We start from the raw sequence: 14,506 nt of genomic DNA on the forward strand, positions 1-14,506 counted from the left end.
GTAGCCCCCTCGTTCATCTGCCTAGAGTTGAGCTTCACAACACGCGCATGGATGTCGGGTTTTAGCGAATACGCACCTAAGGTCCCCAACCAGGCCCTAGTGTCCCGGAATCAGCGCCTGGTTAATTGCAGAAGCGTAGCCCGGTGGCTCCCTCTAGTGGCTGCTCCTCCTCGCTGCACCTGCTCTCTAATTTGGCTCATCAGCTTGAGAATGCGGACCGATGCGTTTCCCACCTGAGGAGTGAAGCGCAGCCTCCATTTCCTAACCTGTTCATCACCGACTTCTTCTCTTCACTTAGCCTGAAGGGTCTCACTGTAATTCAGGCTGGCCTTGAAATCGCAGGGATGCTCCTGCCTCAGCCTCCCGAGCGTTGGGATGACAGGTGTGCACCACCACACTAGCTCCAAGGAATCTTCGAATTCACTCTGTTCTAGTTCTCCTCCGTTCCTATGGATTAGGGTTACTACTTTAACATCATCTGTTGTTTGGTAGGCGGAAGCCTCTCCTGACCTCTCTTCTGGATGTCAGGTACTGTTCTAGATGGAGGCACAGAGGAGGCACTGGGGGCTCTGTTCAAACGCTGCTGCTTCTGGACCAGATGGTTGGGGTGGAACCAGCTATGGCACTGTCTTCAACTCTGCATAGCACAGTTCTAGAGACCCGTGAGGAGCTCACGGCCGAACCCCCAGGGAATTGTTAGAGTTAGCTCTGATCTGCTTTTCTTTTGGTGTTTGTGAGACAGCCTCGAGTTGTCCAGGCTGGCCTTGAACTCACTCTGTAGCCCAGGGTGGCCTCTAACTCCTGGAGATCCTCCTGCCTCAGCCTCCTGAGTGCTGTGATTGTAAGCATGCACCACCTTGCCCAACTTGGCTGACCTGAGATGTTCATTTTTGACTCATTCTCCTGAGAGGATGTGGACAGGAACCACCTTGGAAGATTGTGGCTGTGACCTACAGCTTTGGTTCTTTCCGGAATTTGGAATCATTTCCCCTCTGCTGGGATTTTGGTTCCTTAGCTTACAAAAAGCTTCTTGCTCCCAGAATCACCTCCAGCCTTACTCATTCTTCTTTCAGTTTAGCTTATTTTTCTTTGTTATCAATAAAATGTGAAGAACAGATTTTTTTATGTGTGATACTGAGGACTGAACCCAGGCCTTTGCACTGAGCTACATCCCCGGATCGTTTTAGAATCTTTTGAGACAAGGTCTTGCAGTCACTAGATTACCCAGGCTGGGCTTGAACTTGTGATCCTCCTACCTCAGCCTGCCAAAGTGCTGGGCTTACTCGTGCCCCATCACGCCCCCTGAATCCCCGACGTTTCCTACAGGATTGTGGTGTTGTGTAGATGAGGTCTTCTGTCCCGTCTCTCGCACACTTGCTACCTGCCCAGCCCAGCTGCGTGTTACCAGCCCCCCTTGGCTGCGGCTCTGAACCCCACATCTCTGTGGGCCTCACCTCACGATTAGCACCCGGGACTGATCAGCACATGGCTCCCGGGGGGAGAAGGTAGCACCCTCACTGTGCATGTGTGTGTGCATGCTCATGTGCGCGATCCAACTCACACGCACTCTGCCATTGAGCTCCATCCCCAGCCCTTTTTATTTTTTATTTTGAGACAAAGTCTTGCTAAGTTACTAAGCTGCCCAGGCTGGGCTTGAACTTGGGATCCTCCTGCCTCAGCCTCCTACAGTGCTGAGATCACAGGCCTGACCACCATGCCGGGGTCCATCTGGAGCTTTGTAAGCAGCTGGCGGGACCTTGGCATTCACGTCACCCCTGCAGTCCTGGCACAGGGCTCGGCCCGGGCCACCTGCTCCGAGGTGCCAGGGGAGAGGGGAGAGGGCAGCAGGGAGGGCCCAGCTCGCTCACAGGGGCCACCAGGGCTCCAAGGACGCCGGGCGGCCGACACACTCTAGCTGGCCGCCCCCTGCTCCCCGTCCCCTCTCCGCTTCCTCCATGGCTGCCGGACGGACCCTCAAGAAGCCCCAGGAGCCAGGCTGGGCAGGAACAGGCGGCGTCTGCTTCACTGGGGGGCGGGCGCGGGGATCCGCGCCTGCTGTGCCCGCAGCAGGCCCCGCACCTGGCCGATCTGCCAGTCGACGCTGCAGAGCGCCGTGCCGCCCAAGGCGCTGTACTGCTCCACGCTGTGCCCGTAGTCCCACACACGGCTCACGTCGCCCGAGAACAGGGGGCTGCCGGGACAGGGCGCGGTGGGCGGGGCGGGCCGGAGAGGGGCGGGGAATGGAATGGGGCGCGGTGGGCGGGGCCGGCAGCGCACCTGATGGTCTGTAGCTCCCGCAGCGACAGCTGGCTCAGGGCCACGCCCTGGGTCTCGGCAGCGCACACGGCTTTCCCGGAGGCCTCATGCGCCTGGCGGAACGGCATCTGGGGGCGGCCGGGCGGTGCTGATGCCAGCGTCCTCGCTCTGACCGCCCCCGCCCCCGCCGGGGACGTCCCTCTGTCCCCGCACGCCCCCGCCGCCCACTCACCCCTTTGCGGACCAGGTAGTAGGCGAGGTCCGTGGCCAGCATGTCAGGGCTGAGCGCCCGCACCATGTTCTCACGGTGAATCTGGGGACCAGCGGCCACTGTGAGTCCAGACACCCCGGGGCCTGCGGGTGCCAGGCCCTGGTCCCCGCCTGCCAGGATGCCTCCGCCCCCGGTGCAGCGCCTCTCGCCCCTGCTCTTTGGGCTAAATGTGGTAGCCCAGTACGGGGGAGGCTGGGGGAGGCTGAGGGAGGAGGATCACCATGACTCTGAGGGCTGCCTGGGCTACACGGTGAGTTCAAGGCCAGCCTGAGCGACATAGTGAGACCCTGTCTCAAAAGCAAAACAGAAACACTAGGCTCTGGCGTACAGTCTGACTCAGTTGGTCTGGTACGGATCTCTATCAGATTCTCAGGGGAGGCTGGTGCTGCTGAACAGGAGACCACACCTTGAGAACCCGTGCTGGGAAGACACCCCGAACTGTTCAGGGATGAAATGAAGATGCCGGAATCGGCCCCAGTTATGGGGGGAGCTGGAGCAGGAGTGAACGAATGATTATTGTTAAAGCTGGGTCTGGGCATGCAGGGCTTTGTGACACATTTCCAACTACTGTTTACTGGAATATCCCACAAGAAACGATTTTTTAAAAATCTGGCTGGATGTGATAGTGCATGCCTGTAATCCCAGCACTCTGGGAGGCTGAGGAAGGAAGATCACATGTTTGAGCCCAGCCCAGCCAACTTAGTGATTTAGTGAGACCCTGTCTCAAAATAAAAAATAAGAAAAGGGTTGGGGATGTAGCTCAGGGTAAAGGCCCTGGGTTCAATCCTCAAGAGAGAGAGAGAATAGAAGGAGGAGGAAGAGGAGAAGAGAGGGGAAGGAAGGGAAAAGATAAAGAAGCGAAGAAATGAAAGAACAGGAAGGACAGGAAAAGAAAGGATGTGCTCTGGCCAGTGGACAGGACCTGGGTCCCCCAGCCCCAGTGGCCTCCTTTGGAGACCCCCGTCGTGCCCCCTGCAGACCTGGCAGGGACCCAGCCCTGGGACGGGGAAAGTCTTGCCTGCAGTGTGGAGATGACACCTGTGGCCACCTGCAGGACTGCGCTCATAGTGTCACACACCTCAAACACGGCTTCCTTGTCCTCCTGGGGGCGCACGCAGGGGTGAGGCCTGTGACCCCGGCCCCCACAGGGCACAGGCCGCCATCCACTCTCGCCCGTGGTGAGGGACGGCGGGGTGCACGGGGCACGATGTGGCTGCCCTGGGGGTCCCCGCCACCCCAGCCCCGCACCTGCAGGTCCTTGTTGTAGGTGCTCGGAAGTCCCTTAAGGGTCATCAGGAGCCCAGCGCACTGCAGGAAGAGGCGGCTCAGGAGCCAGCATAGGACTGAGAAGGACCCCACGGGCCTGGCCACCCTTCCCGCTGCTCACCCGTCCAAACACACGGCCCGCCTTGCTGCGGATTAGCTCCAGGCTGTCGGGGTTCTTCTTCTGGGGCATCAGGCTGCTTCCAGTGCTGGGGACAGCAGCTGGGCTGAGTCTGAGGGAGTCGGGGAGCCATGGCGGTGGGGCGGAGATGGTGACAGAACAGGGCCTCACCTGTAGGCATCAGAGAGCTGCACGAAGCCGAACTCCTTGGTGCCGTAGAGGATGAGGTCCTCTGCCATCCTGCTGAGGTGGGTCACGCACAGGGACGCCCAGAACAGGAGCTCCACTGGGCAGGGGAGGGGACAGCAGTGCTCGGCCACTAGACTTCTTGGTCCCCACCCAGCCCAGAGAAGCTCCAGGGGTGAGAAGAGACTGGAGAGAAGCCGGGGTTGGGCAGGAGCAGGGTGGCACCTGCGACTCACCCACAAAGTCTCGCTCGCTGGTGGCATCCATGCTGTTGAGCGTGATGGCCCCGAAGTTCAGTTCTGGGGGAGGGGACATGGGGCTGGGCAGGAGGGTGGACCCCAAAGCAGCCACCACTATCTACCTCGCCATCTCCCAGGAAGGGTGATGGGGGTGGGGACAAGGTGGGGACAGGGTCCCAGTGCAGGTTAGGGATAGGGCCGGACCCCTGAGCTTCCCCAATGCCGGGCTCCCCCGCCACAGGCAGCCTGGGTCTCAGCAGCCTCAGGTAGGAAGGCAGAGCCTGCTCCCTCGCCCTGTGTGTCGGGGACAGGGTAGGTGTGGGGGACAACAGGGAGGAGGCGGTGCGTCTCACCTGCTCGGAGCAGCTCCCGGTCCACACCCAGAGGGTTGCCTGCAATGGCCCCACTGCAGGGATAGGGGTCAGAGGGGACAGGTGTCAGAGGGGACAAGGCTCCGTGCGCGGGCACGCACACACACACACACACACAGAACCAGGACTTGGTGGCCCTGGCTCAGCCTTGGGCTTGGCCTCTCTCTGTCCTGGCCACCTTGGATACCAGAATACTTGGACCCATGCAGGGAACAGCAGGTCGTAGGCAGCTGGCCATGAGGGAGCTTTCTCCCTGCTCGGACACATTAGCAGCTTGGCTGTCCCCAGCTGAGAGGCAGCTGGAGGCCCACAGAGTCCCCCTCCTGGCTCACGAGGTACCGTTGAAATATACAGTGAGTGTTTACATAAACATTACTATAGTAACAGTCACATTGCCATGAGTCGCCGTCAGAATCTTCCCCCTCACATTGAACACGCATCCCATCATTTTTGCTGCTTTTTTTTTTTTTGGTACCGGGGATCAAACTCAGGTCCTTGCGCTTGGGCTTGTGCAGCAGGCAGCAAAACCACTGAGCTAAATCCCTGGGCCCTTTTGCTGCTTTCTGAAGCAGCTCTGAAAGTTCTCTTTTTTGAGTGTCTTTACCCCATGTGATAAAAATGCAGTGAATGCTGCTGCCGAGTGCCATGCAACAGAGAGGCAGGCTGGTAAGTACATGAGTACCCGCATCCACCTTGTTCACTGGAACTGGCTCTTGCCAAAGTCAAAATGACGGTGAAAGGGAAACACTTTGAATCGATTCAGGACATCGAGGCTGCCACAACAGCCCAACTAAGGACACTCAGGAAAAAGGCTCCAGAGCTGCTTCAGAAAGTGGCAAGGGCAATGGGACAAAAAGCAAGGGGAGGATTCTGGGAGGGATTCATGGCAATGTCTTTTACTGTAATACACTTTTTAAGACTTAAGCATTCACCATATTTTATGATCGTGCCTCCTAGCACCCTGCTGCTTGTCCCCTCTGTCCCTGGCTTCTCATGCCACTCCCAAAGGACCATGCTGACTATGTTGTACCTCTCCCTGCCGCCCTGGGGCCCTGCGGCCTCACTCACCTCCCCAGGGGCAGGACGTTGATCCGATTCTGCACCTCCAGCAGTCTCTCCGAGTCCCGGGTCAGCGCCACCGCGTGGCTGTGGGAAGCCAGGGCTGCGGGATCAGGGCAGCTGGTTCCACACAGTCCCACACAGTGCCCTGCATGGCCCCAGCTCACCTCAGGATCCAGTGGCTCCAGCGGATGGGCTGGGCCCTCTGGAGGTGCGTGTACCCTGGGAAGAGGACATCGCGTTCCCTGCAGGGACGAGAGGAGTAGGGGCTTGAGGGCTGGGGCCAGGCAGAGCCTGCCTGGAACACCAGGACCTGGGGCCTCCAGGGAGAGCGAGGCGGCCCGAAAGCCCCTGCCCACACGAGGGACCAAGCAGTCTCCTGGGGAGATAGGTCTGTGATGGTTTAGATCCAAAGTGTCCCCCAGTCTCCCGTGTGTGGGAGGTGACTGCATCACCAGGTGCTGTACTCATTGGTGGATTCATCCATGGTTGAGTTCAGAGCTGAATGTGCTCTTAGGAGCTGGGGCCCTATTGAAGGTGGTCTCTACGAGGGTAGCCTGGGAGGATTAGTTCTTGTCTCTTGCTCTTTCCTTCTCTGCTTCCAGGCTGCCATGGGTTGAGTCTGTCTTCGCCCAGGCCCTTCCTCCATGCTGTTGTTGCTTTGAGCCAGCTGACCATGGACTGAACCCACTAAAACTGTGAGCCAAATGAACCTTTCCCTCTTTTAACTTTTAGGGTGTCTTCCTAGCAACAAGAAAGTGACTAATATAAGATTAAAGGAAAGCTGGGCATGGTGGCATACACTATAGTCCCAGCACTTGGGAGGCTGAGGCAGGAGGATCACAAGTTAGAGCCCAGCCTGGACAACTTAGCAAGACCCTGTCTCAAAATTTAGAAAAAAACTGGGGGGAGGCCCAGGGATGTAGCTCAGTGTGAAGGCCCCAGTTCAATCCCTAGTACCTGTGAATGAATGGCAGGGCAACGGCAGAGGAGCTGTTGGGTGGTGATTATTTTTAAATATGTAAAACATTTAATTTACCCATTTAAAGTGTACACTTCAGTTTGCAATTATCACCTTGGTCAATTGTAGAAGACTTTCATTACCCCAGGGTGACCATCCTTATGCCTTTATGTGCCCCAGCATAAGGGGTCACAGGGCCCCAGGAAAGAGCAGGGTCAGCCCCGTCCCGGACACCACACAGGGACTCGGCAGCCCCTGGGCCAGGTCTGCAGGAGCAAAGCCTGGAAGACACTGAGGTGCGGAAGCCCAGGCTTGGGGACACCAGGCGGAAGGGGACCCGGGGCTCCAGGCTCTGGCCACCTGGCCACCTGGGGCTGCCTGCCTGTGACCTCTCTTACGCCTCTGCCCGGTCCACCATAGTCCTGATGAGCTCCCACAGGAGGCCCGTGAGCATGGTGCAGGTCTGCCGCATCCACAGCCTGAGGTCCGTCACCACCTGGTCGTTCCGGCTGCGTCCTGTGTGCAGCTTCCCCGCCGCATCTCCAATGAGCTCCTGGGGTGGCAGAAGCACAGGGTCAGGGCTGCTTGCCACCTCAAGGGGTGACCCAGGCCTGGCCCTGCACCGGCTTCTTCCCAGCTCTGCGGGGTCCCCCAGTTCCACACTGTCCCAAGGACGACGGGAACGGAATGAGGGGGAGGGAGGCCAGCCGAGCAGAGGGGACGTGGGGACACCCCACCTTCAGGCGCCGCTCATTGGCTGTGTGGATGTCCTCATCGCTGGGGTGCAGCTTGAAGGTGCCCTGGGCCCACTCCTCTGCCACCTGGAGTGGGAACAGCCCAGGTCAGGTGGGGACATCAGCTGCTGAGAGGACCCCAGCCTGGTTTCCTGTCCCAGATGGCTGAGTGTCCTTGTGGGGAAACTGTGAGTCCTGCCGTGCCCTGCTACCCCATGGGAGCATCTCAGGTGCCCCCCCCCATCTTTTCCCGTGACCCAGGAGGTTATGGGAGTCCTTAAAAGATGAGGAGAGTGGCAGATTGGTGGCAAATGTCTCAGCACCAAGGGAGGCTGAGGCAGGAGAAGCTCAAGTACAAGGCCCACCAGGGCAATTTAGAGAAAGACTCTCAAAATAAAAAAATTAAAAAGGGCCCAAATGTCGTTCAGTGGTAGAGCACTCCTGGGTTTGATCCTCAGGATAATAAAAGAGAAAGAAAGAAAGAGAGAGAGAGAGAGAGAGAGAGAGAGAGAGAGAGAGAAGAAGAAGAAAAAAAAGGAAGGAAGGGAGAGAAAGAGAGAGAGAGAGAAAGGAAGGAAGGAAGGGTGAGTACCTGGTCCAGGCCTCGCAGGATCTGGTCCATCTCGGCCCTGGTGAGGAGTCCCGCCTTCTCCAGGCCCCGGCTGTAGGCCTTGCTCCCCTGCACATCCGCCTCCCACAGGTGCCGGTCGTAGGCAATGGATGCATTGAATCTCTCCATGACGGGGTCCACCGCACCCACAAACCGGCCACCCCACAGCTTCCCGCTCTGGCCAGGAGAGCAGGGGCAATGAATTAATCACCTTCCCTCACACCAAGAAAGAGCCTTTCAAAAAGAGCACTCAGGGCCAGCCAAAGAAGCACAGGCCTGTAATTCCAGTGCTCCAGGAGGCTGAGGCAGGAGGATCAAAAGTTGGAACCTAACTCGGCAACTTAGCAAGACCCTGTCTTAAAATGAAAAATAAAAAGTGTTGAGGACATAGCTCAGGGCAAAGGCTCTGGGTCCAGTCCCTGGGACTGCAGGGAGAAAAAGTTGTCAGGAAAGATATGAACAGGTGCATTCTCCCTGGACAGATATGGAAGTGGAACTCCTAGGGGTAGGGGCTGTGGCTGTGCAGGACATCAGGCAAGCTGAGAAGCTGCTCTGAAAGCTCAGTTTTAATCCAGCCCCACTGTGCCAAGGGACAATTGCATACACCCGCTGACACCACAGGCACCTCCACCGGGCTGTGTACGAGCTGACTCCTCTGTGCTCGACAGCCCTGGTGCCAAAGGACTCTGACCCATGGCAGCCTCTGCCCCTCGGCCTCGTGTGGCCCACCCCCAGCCATCCCACTAGGACCTGATCTCCACCCAAGCTCCACAGGGGCTGGCGCTGGTGGCGTAGGCTGTCATCCCAGCACACTGGGAGGCTGAGGCAGAAGGATCGAAAGTTTGAACCCAGGCTAGGCAATTTAGCAAGGTGTTATCTCAAAAAAAAAATTTTTTTTAAGGGCTGGGGATGTAGCAACTTAGTGACTTGGTGAGATCCTGTCTGAAAATTTAAAAATGGCTGAGGCCCTGGGTTCAGTCCCCATTACCAGGAAAATAAAGCACCATATGGCGCCCTGGTCCAGAAGGTCCAGGCCTGGAAGCCCTCATAGCAGCTTCTGGGCCTCTACTCCTTGTTGGTAATAACAACAATTCCCTGACAGGCAGGCTGAGCCAAAGCAATTAGCACCCACCCACTGGAGGCCCGGGGCAAGCTCGGGTCAGCAGCCTGGACTGCAGGACCCTGTGCTTCTGGACCAGGCCCTACCCTGGGCTGCCTGGTAAAGTGGTCTGGGGAGGTCAGAGGCCGGTGCCACCCTCAGGGATGAGGAGGGCGGGAAGCCCAGCGCAGATGCGGCTCTGGCCAGGGGACTCCTGGTCCTGCGGAGAGGACTGGCGGCAGCGGCAGCAGCGATGTCACTCTGGGCCCATTTCTGCAGCACTTTCTTGGCTGAGTCCGGGGGCGGGGGGTGGGGTGAGGGGGGAGACTGGACATGGGGCCTGCGCCTCCCTCCAGCTAGGCACGGCGACCCTGCTTGTCTCAGCGGGATTCAGGGAGCTCAGGTGACTCTGGTATGGAAACCGGGTCTGTGCAGCTCCAAGTCCAGGCCCCCCTGCTCCGCCCCCCAGGCCTCCGCACCCGCACCCGCACCCGCACCCTGCTTCTTGCTTCTTCATTTCTTCACATGGTCTGAGGGGGAGAAAGTGTCTCCCCCGCTGAGGAGGACAGAGGGGCTGGGACCCAGACACCTGGTTCCCAGCCTCGGGTTCCCTTCTTGAGCCTCAGTCAAACTGATCTTTCTTTGTATTTTTATTTGATGTAATTTTATTTTATTTTTTGCAGTACTGGGGATTGAAGCCAGGACCTCTGCACTGAGCTACCTCCCAGCCTTTTTAAAAATTTGAAACAGGGCCGGGGATTTAACTCAGTGGTTTCGCCACCTGCTGCGCAAGAGCAAGGACCTGAGTTGGATCCCCGGTACTGAAAAAAAAAAAAAAAGACAAAAATTTGAAACAGAGTCTCACTAAGTTGCTGAGTTGCCCAGGCTGGGCTGCAACTTGCAATCCTCCTGCCTCAGCCTCCCAGTCTCCTGGGAGGTCAGCCATGTGCCACGACCGGCAGCAAACAGCCCCCGGGTTCAGAGCAGTGGCCTCGTGACCCAGTGCCTTAGAGCAGGAGGTGGAGGCTGTTATTATCCCCACGCGCTGGGGACCTGTGGCAGCCACAGCTCGGGCACAGGGGCCTTGGGCCCTCCCTCCGGCTCTTCCCATCCTGGCCCCGGTTGCACATCGCCAGGTGGGCGCCGCCAAGCTTTCGGCACGAGGGGTGCTGGTGTCACACGGCCACCTGGGGACCCGGGGCCACCCACCCACGCGCGGTCACAGCTTGGGCCTCCCCCCAACCCTGCTCGCAGGCTCGGGGGCCACACTGACTTCTGATGCCATATTGGGCGGTTCCTGGTCGTAGGGGAGCCTCGGTTCTCGAGTCTGGAAGACAAGACAGGACTGACCACTTAGTGCCCGGAGCGCGACAGTCTCTGGCGTTCCCCGCTCCCGCCGGACCCGCCGCCACACACTCACCCGGTTGTTCCCGCCTCCTGAGTCCACGAAGCCCGCGGGCTGAGCTTTTCTGGCCCACCAGGCGTCAGCTGCCCCTCACCCAGCCCTGACCCCGCCTCCCTAGGCGGTCGCACCAATCCAAGCCGGCCCAGCCAGGTGGGCGTTGCCTCCGCTGTCCAACCCGGGATGTGGGCGGGGCCTTAAGCAGGCAGAACCTGCCCAGGCCTGGACCGCGCCGGTGTCGCTGGGAGTTGCTGCGCGGGACCCGGTTCAGAGGTCAAGACTGTGACCACAGGCCCGGGCCAGATGAGCTCGCGAGATCCAGAAGGTGAAATGGCTTGACGCTCACTCAGTCATTCACCAAACACGCGCCAGGCCCTTCCCGGGCGCCAGATACACGTGGAAGAAAACAGCAATGAGCCGAAGCGGGTGCTTGAGCCTGGCGTCCCTGTCCCGGAGGGGTCCAGGTCCTCGGCGGTCGACACACCTGAGGTCGCAGGCCCGAGTGTCCGGCAGCGCGGACGGACAAAGGCTTCAGCAAAAGGGTTGCGGAGGAAGGGGGGGGGGGTGTCAGAGGACGGAGCCGTCGTCACCGTGGGAAACACCCTGGTAACTCGCTTCTGGTTCATCTTCACGACGGTTCTGTTTACCGATGGGGAAACAGACGCCAGCAAAGGGTGCGAATGAGCCGGGTGTGATGGTGCGCACCTATGATCCCAGCACTGAGGAGGCTGAGGCAGGAGGACTGCTGTGATTTGGAGGCCAGCCTGGGCTTCATAGTGAGTCGAAGAGCAGCCTGATCTACACAGCAAGACCCTCTCTTAACAGAACAAAACAAAACAAACCAAGCTAAAATAAACTAGATGTGATGGCACACACTTATAATCCCAGAACCTGGGAGGCTGAGGCATGAGAATCACATGTTCAAGGTCGGCCTGGGGTACACTGCAAGTTCCAGGCCAGGCTGAACCACATAACAAGATCCTGTCTCAAAAATAAAAAAAAAAATTTTAGGCCAGGTGTGGTGGCATGGGGCTGTAATTTAGCACTCTAGGAGGCTGAGACAGGAGGATTGCAACTTCAAGCTCCAGCCGGGGCAATCTTATGACTTAGTGAGACCCTGTCTCAAAATGAAAGGTTAAAAAAAGGGTTGGGGATGCAGCTCAGTGTGAAGGTCCTGGGTTCCGTCCCTAGTACTGAAAAAATGTTAAGACAGTGAATAATATGTTATGTGTATTTTACCACAATAAAAAGTTTTTGGAAAAGTAGAAGATGTAAAAATACGTATCATATAAACACTAATTATAAGCTCTAAAGTGCCTATCTTCATAGCAAAGTAAACTTCAAGGCAAGAAATATTACCAGAGATAAGGGGTCATTATAAATGATAAAAGAGTCTAATTATCATCCAGAGCTAACAACCTTAAATCCTAAATGGCTATGCTGCTAATATAGCTTCAAACATACATAAAGCAAAGATTAACAGAAAAGGACAAATAAGTAACTCCAAAATCATAATTGGAGATTTTAACATTTTTTTCCTCTGATTTTCCCTCTGTAATTGATAGAACCAATACACAATAAATCAGGAAAGATATAGAACATCTAAACAAATTAACCAATTTGACTTTACTGACATCTATAAAACAAGCCATCTAACAACTATAAAATAAATTACTTGTGTCCTTTGGAAGCAGCAGAATGATTTATTTTTATTTAAAAATGACCATTAAAGCTGGATGTGGTGGCACATGCCTGTCATCCCAGCACTTGGGAGGCTGAGGCAGGAGGATCACTGAGTTCAAGGCCAACCTGGGCTACATAGTGAGTTCAGGGCCAGCTTAAACTACACAGCAAGACCCTGTCTCAAAAAAAAAAAAATGACCCTTAAATACATGATGGTATATTGATACTATGAAACATAACTCAGCAACAAAAAGAAACAAACAGTTGATCTATGCAACAACTTGAATGAATGACCAGAAAATTATGGGAAGATAAAAGGCCAAGCCCAAAAGATACATATTGTGTGATTCCAAAGACATCTTTTTGAAACGACAGAGAAGTAAATCTAGAGGGAGAGGACCAAGGAAGCATGGTGAATCCTTGGGGTTGGAACTGACCCCCATCATCTTCCTTGTGGTGGTGCACATGCAGACCTACTCCCATGATTCGGTGTATGGAACTTAACACCCTCACACATGCACACAGATTCGGGAAATCTGAATAAGATGGGGGCTGTATGGATGTCAGTATCTCAGTGCTATTATATTACAGTTTGGTAAAATGTTACCACTGGAGAGACTGAGCAAAGTGTAAAGGGATATCTCTGTCATTTCCGATAACCGCATGTGAATCTAGAAATGACTTCAAGAAAAACTCAGTAGCCGGGCATGGTGGCGCATGTATATAATCTCAGCACTCGTGAGGCTGAAGCAGGAGGATTGCCATGAGTTTGAGGGGAGCCTGAACTACAAAGTGAGACCCTGTCTCAAAAAACCAGAAAAAGGGGGCTGGGATTTAGCTCAGTGGTTCCACTGCCTGCTGCGCAAAAGCAAGGACCTGAGTTCGATCCTAGGTACCAAAAAAAAAAAAAAGTTAATTATCTCTGTTATATAAGATAGTGGCAGAAAGCGGACTAACTTGCCTTCTCACAGAAATGAGCTTCCCTTCGCTATTTTGTTCAAAGCAGCAGTTTGCTGCTCCTGCTCCCTCTGCTTTCTCTCCCTTTTGCTCCTCCAGTCACTCTCTGGTGTGCTGTACTTGTCACCTACTGCTGATTGTTCCTGCACATTAGAACCTAAGCAGGGATTTTGTTTTGTTTTGTTTTATTTTTTAATTTATTCCGAAGACCAAAGCACTGAGCACAACACGTTTGTTGACTGAACAAAAAAGACTGAATAAATGAGTTATGGATGCCTAACTTGAATAGTTTGCTGTGAGTGAATAATAATGTCCAGCTGCAGGACAATATCTGGTCCCTGTTGTTGCTACAATTGATGAGAATATCTGTGCTTCCAGAAGCTGAAGACAGGAAGAAAAGGAGAGGGTTTTATTTTGTTTTGTTTTGGTGACTCTGAGGATTGAACCCAGAACCTTCATACTCAGCTACATTCTCTGGCCTTTTAAAAAAAAATTTAATATTTTGAGACAGGGCTTTGTTAAGTTGCTAAGTTGCTCAGGCTGGGCTGGGACTTGCAATCCTCCTGCCTCAGCCTCCCAGAGTGCTGAGGTTATGAGTCCACTCCATTACACCTGGCTGAGGAGAGGATCTTAATTCATTCACATCCTCTGAACACCACTCTAAGAAGCCCCGAGCTCTGACTCCTGCTTAAGGAGGGGAAAAAAGGCTGAGGACACTTTAGAGTCTGGTGGAGGAATTATCTCTACATGGATGAAGCAATAAACAAAAAGACAACTAGTATTTCTTGAGTTCTAACAGCATGTTAACATTCTATATTGATTATCTCCTTGAGGGGCCAGGGATTTGGCTCAGTGGTTCGCCGCCTGCTGTGCAAGTGCAAGGACCTGAGTTTGATCCCCGGTACCAAAAAAAAAAAGAGGGGTAAATTATCTCCTTGAGGCCGACTCTAATAGTCATACCCATTGTACAGATGAGGGAACTGAGTCTGAGAGAGGCAAGTAACTTGCCCAAAGGCACTGTTCCGGTGCATGTCTGTAGTCCCCCAAGACCCTCACACGCTCACAGATGGGGCTTTTGGGAGGTGATTAACCATGGGGGGAGGGCTACCGTTCTCCGCTCTTCGGAGGCTGGTTCTGGCCAGAAGAGGAGGCTCTGGGATATGGGCCGGAAGGGTTTATCCCTCACTCTCTGCTTCCTGTTCTCATCCCTTCGCCCTTGCCATTTCTATCTAGAGCCAGCCAACCTCAGATTGCAACTGTGAGCCTAAAGACCCCCTCCTCCTTAACTGTGGAT

At 55.2% G+C, this 14,506-nt stretch overlaps 1 protein-coding gene across 1 annotated transcript; it reads right to left on the bottom strand.

Moving 5' to 3' along the window:
* Positions 1 to 1,574: 1,574 nt before the first annotated feature.
* On the bottom strand, positions 1,575 to 10,738 carry Asl (argininosuccinate lyase). Its single transcript, XM_004839982.4, has 16 exons — positions 10,591 to 10,738; positions 10,444 to 10,497; positions 8,054 to 8,248; positions 7,465 to 7,548; positions 7,126 to 7,280; positions 5,934 to 6,011; positions 5,776 to 5,853; positions 4,690 to 4,742; positions 4,334 to 4,396; positions 4,083 to 4,197; positions 3,915 to 3,999; positions 3,776 to 3,835; positions 3,546 to 3,629; positions 2,489 to 2,569; positions 2,278 to 2,384; positions 1,575 to 2,191 (listed from the first exon to the last, which is right to left on the bottom strand). Exons 2-16 carry the CDS (start codon positions 10,453 to 10,455, stop codon positions 2,023 to 2,025), a joined length of 1,419 nt encoding a protein of 472 aa, XP_004840039.1. The 5' UTR covers positions 10,456 to 10,497; positions 10,591 to 10,738; the 3' UTR covers positions 1,575 to 2,022.
* Positions 10,739 to 14,506: the final 3,768 nt, after the last annotated feature.

The sequence above is a fragment of the Heterocephalus glaber genome, unplaced genomic scaffold (assembly GCF_053883595.1).
Source record: "Heterocephalus glaber isolate CG9 unplaced genomic scaffold, H.glaber_assembly_v1.0 deba00001610, whole genome shotgun sequence".
In the NCBI taxonomy this organism is placed as follows: Eukaryota; Metazoa; Chordata; class Mammalia; order Rodentia; family Bathyergidae; genus Heterocephalus; species Heterocephalus glaber.

What these genes read in the sequence shown, in the direction of transcription:
- Asl (XM_004839982.4), bottom strand. An exon ending in TGGAGCCACTGGATCCTGAG is followed by an intron (nt 5,854 to 5,933) that starts GTGAGCTGGGGC and finishes GGCTTCCCACAG; the next exon opens with CCACGCGGTGGCGCTGACCC. An exon ending in CCTACAACAAGGACCTGCAG is followed by an intron (nt 3,630 to 3,775) that starts GTGCGGGGCTGG and finishes GTGCGCCCCCAG; the next exon opens with GAGGACAAGGAAGCCGTGTT.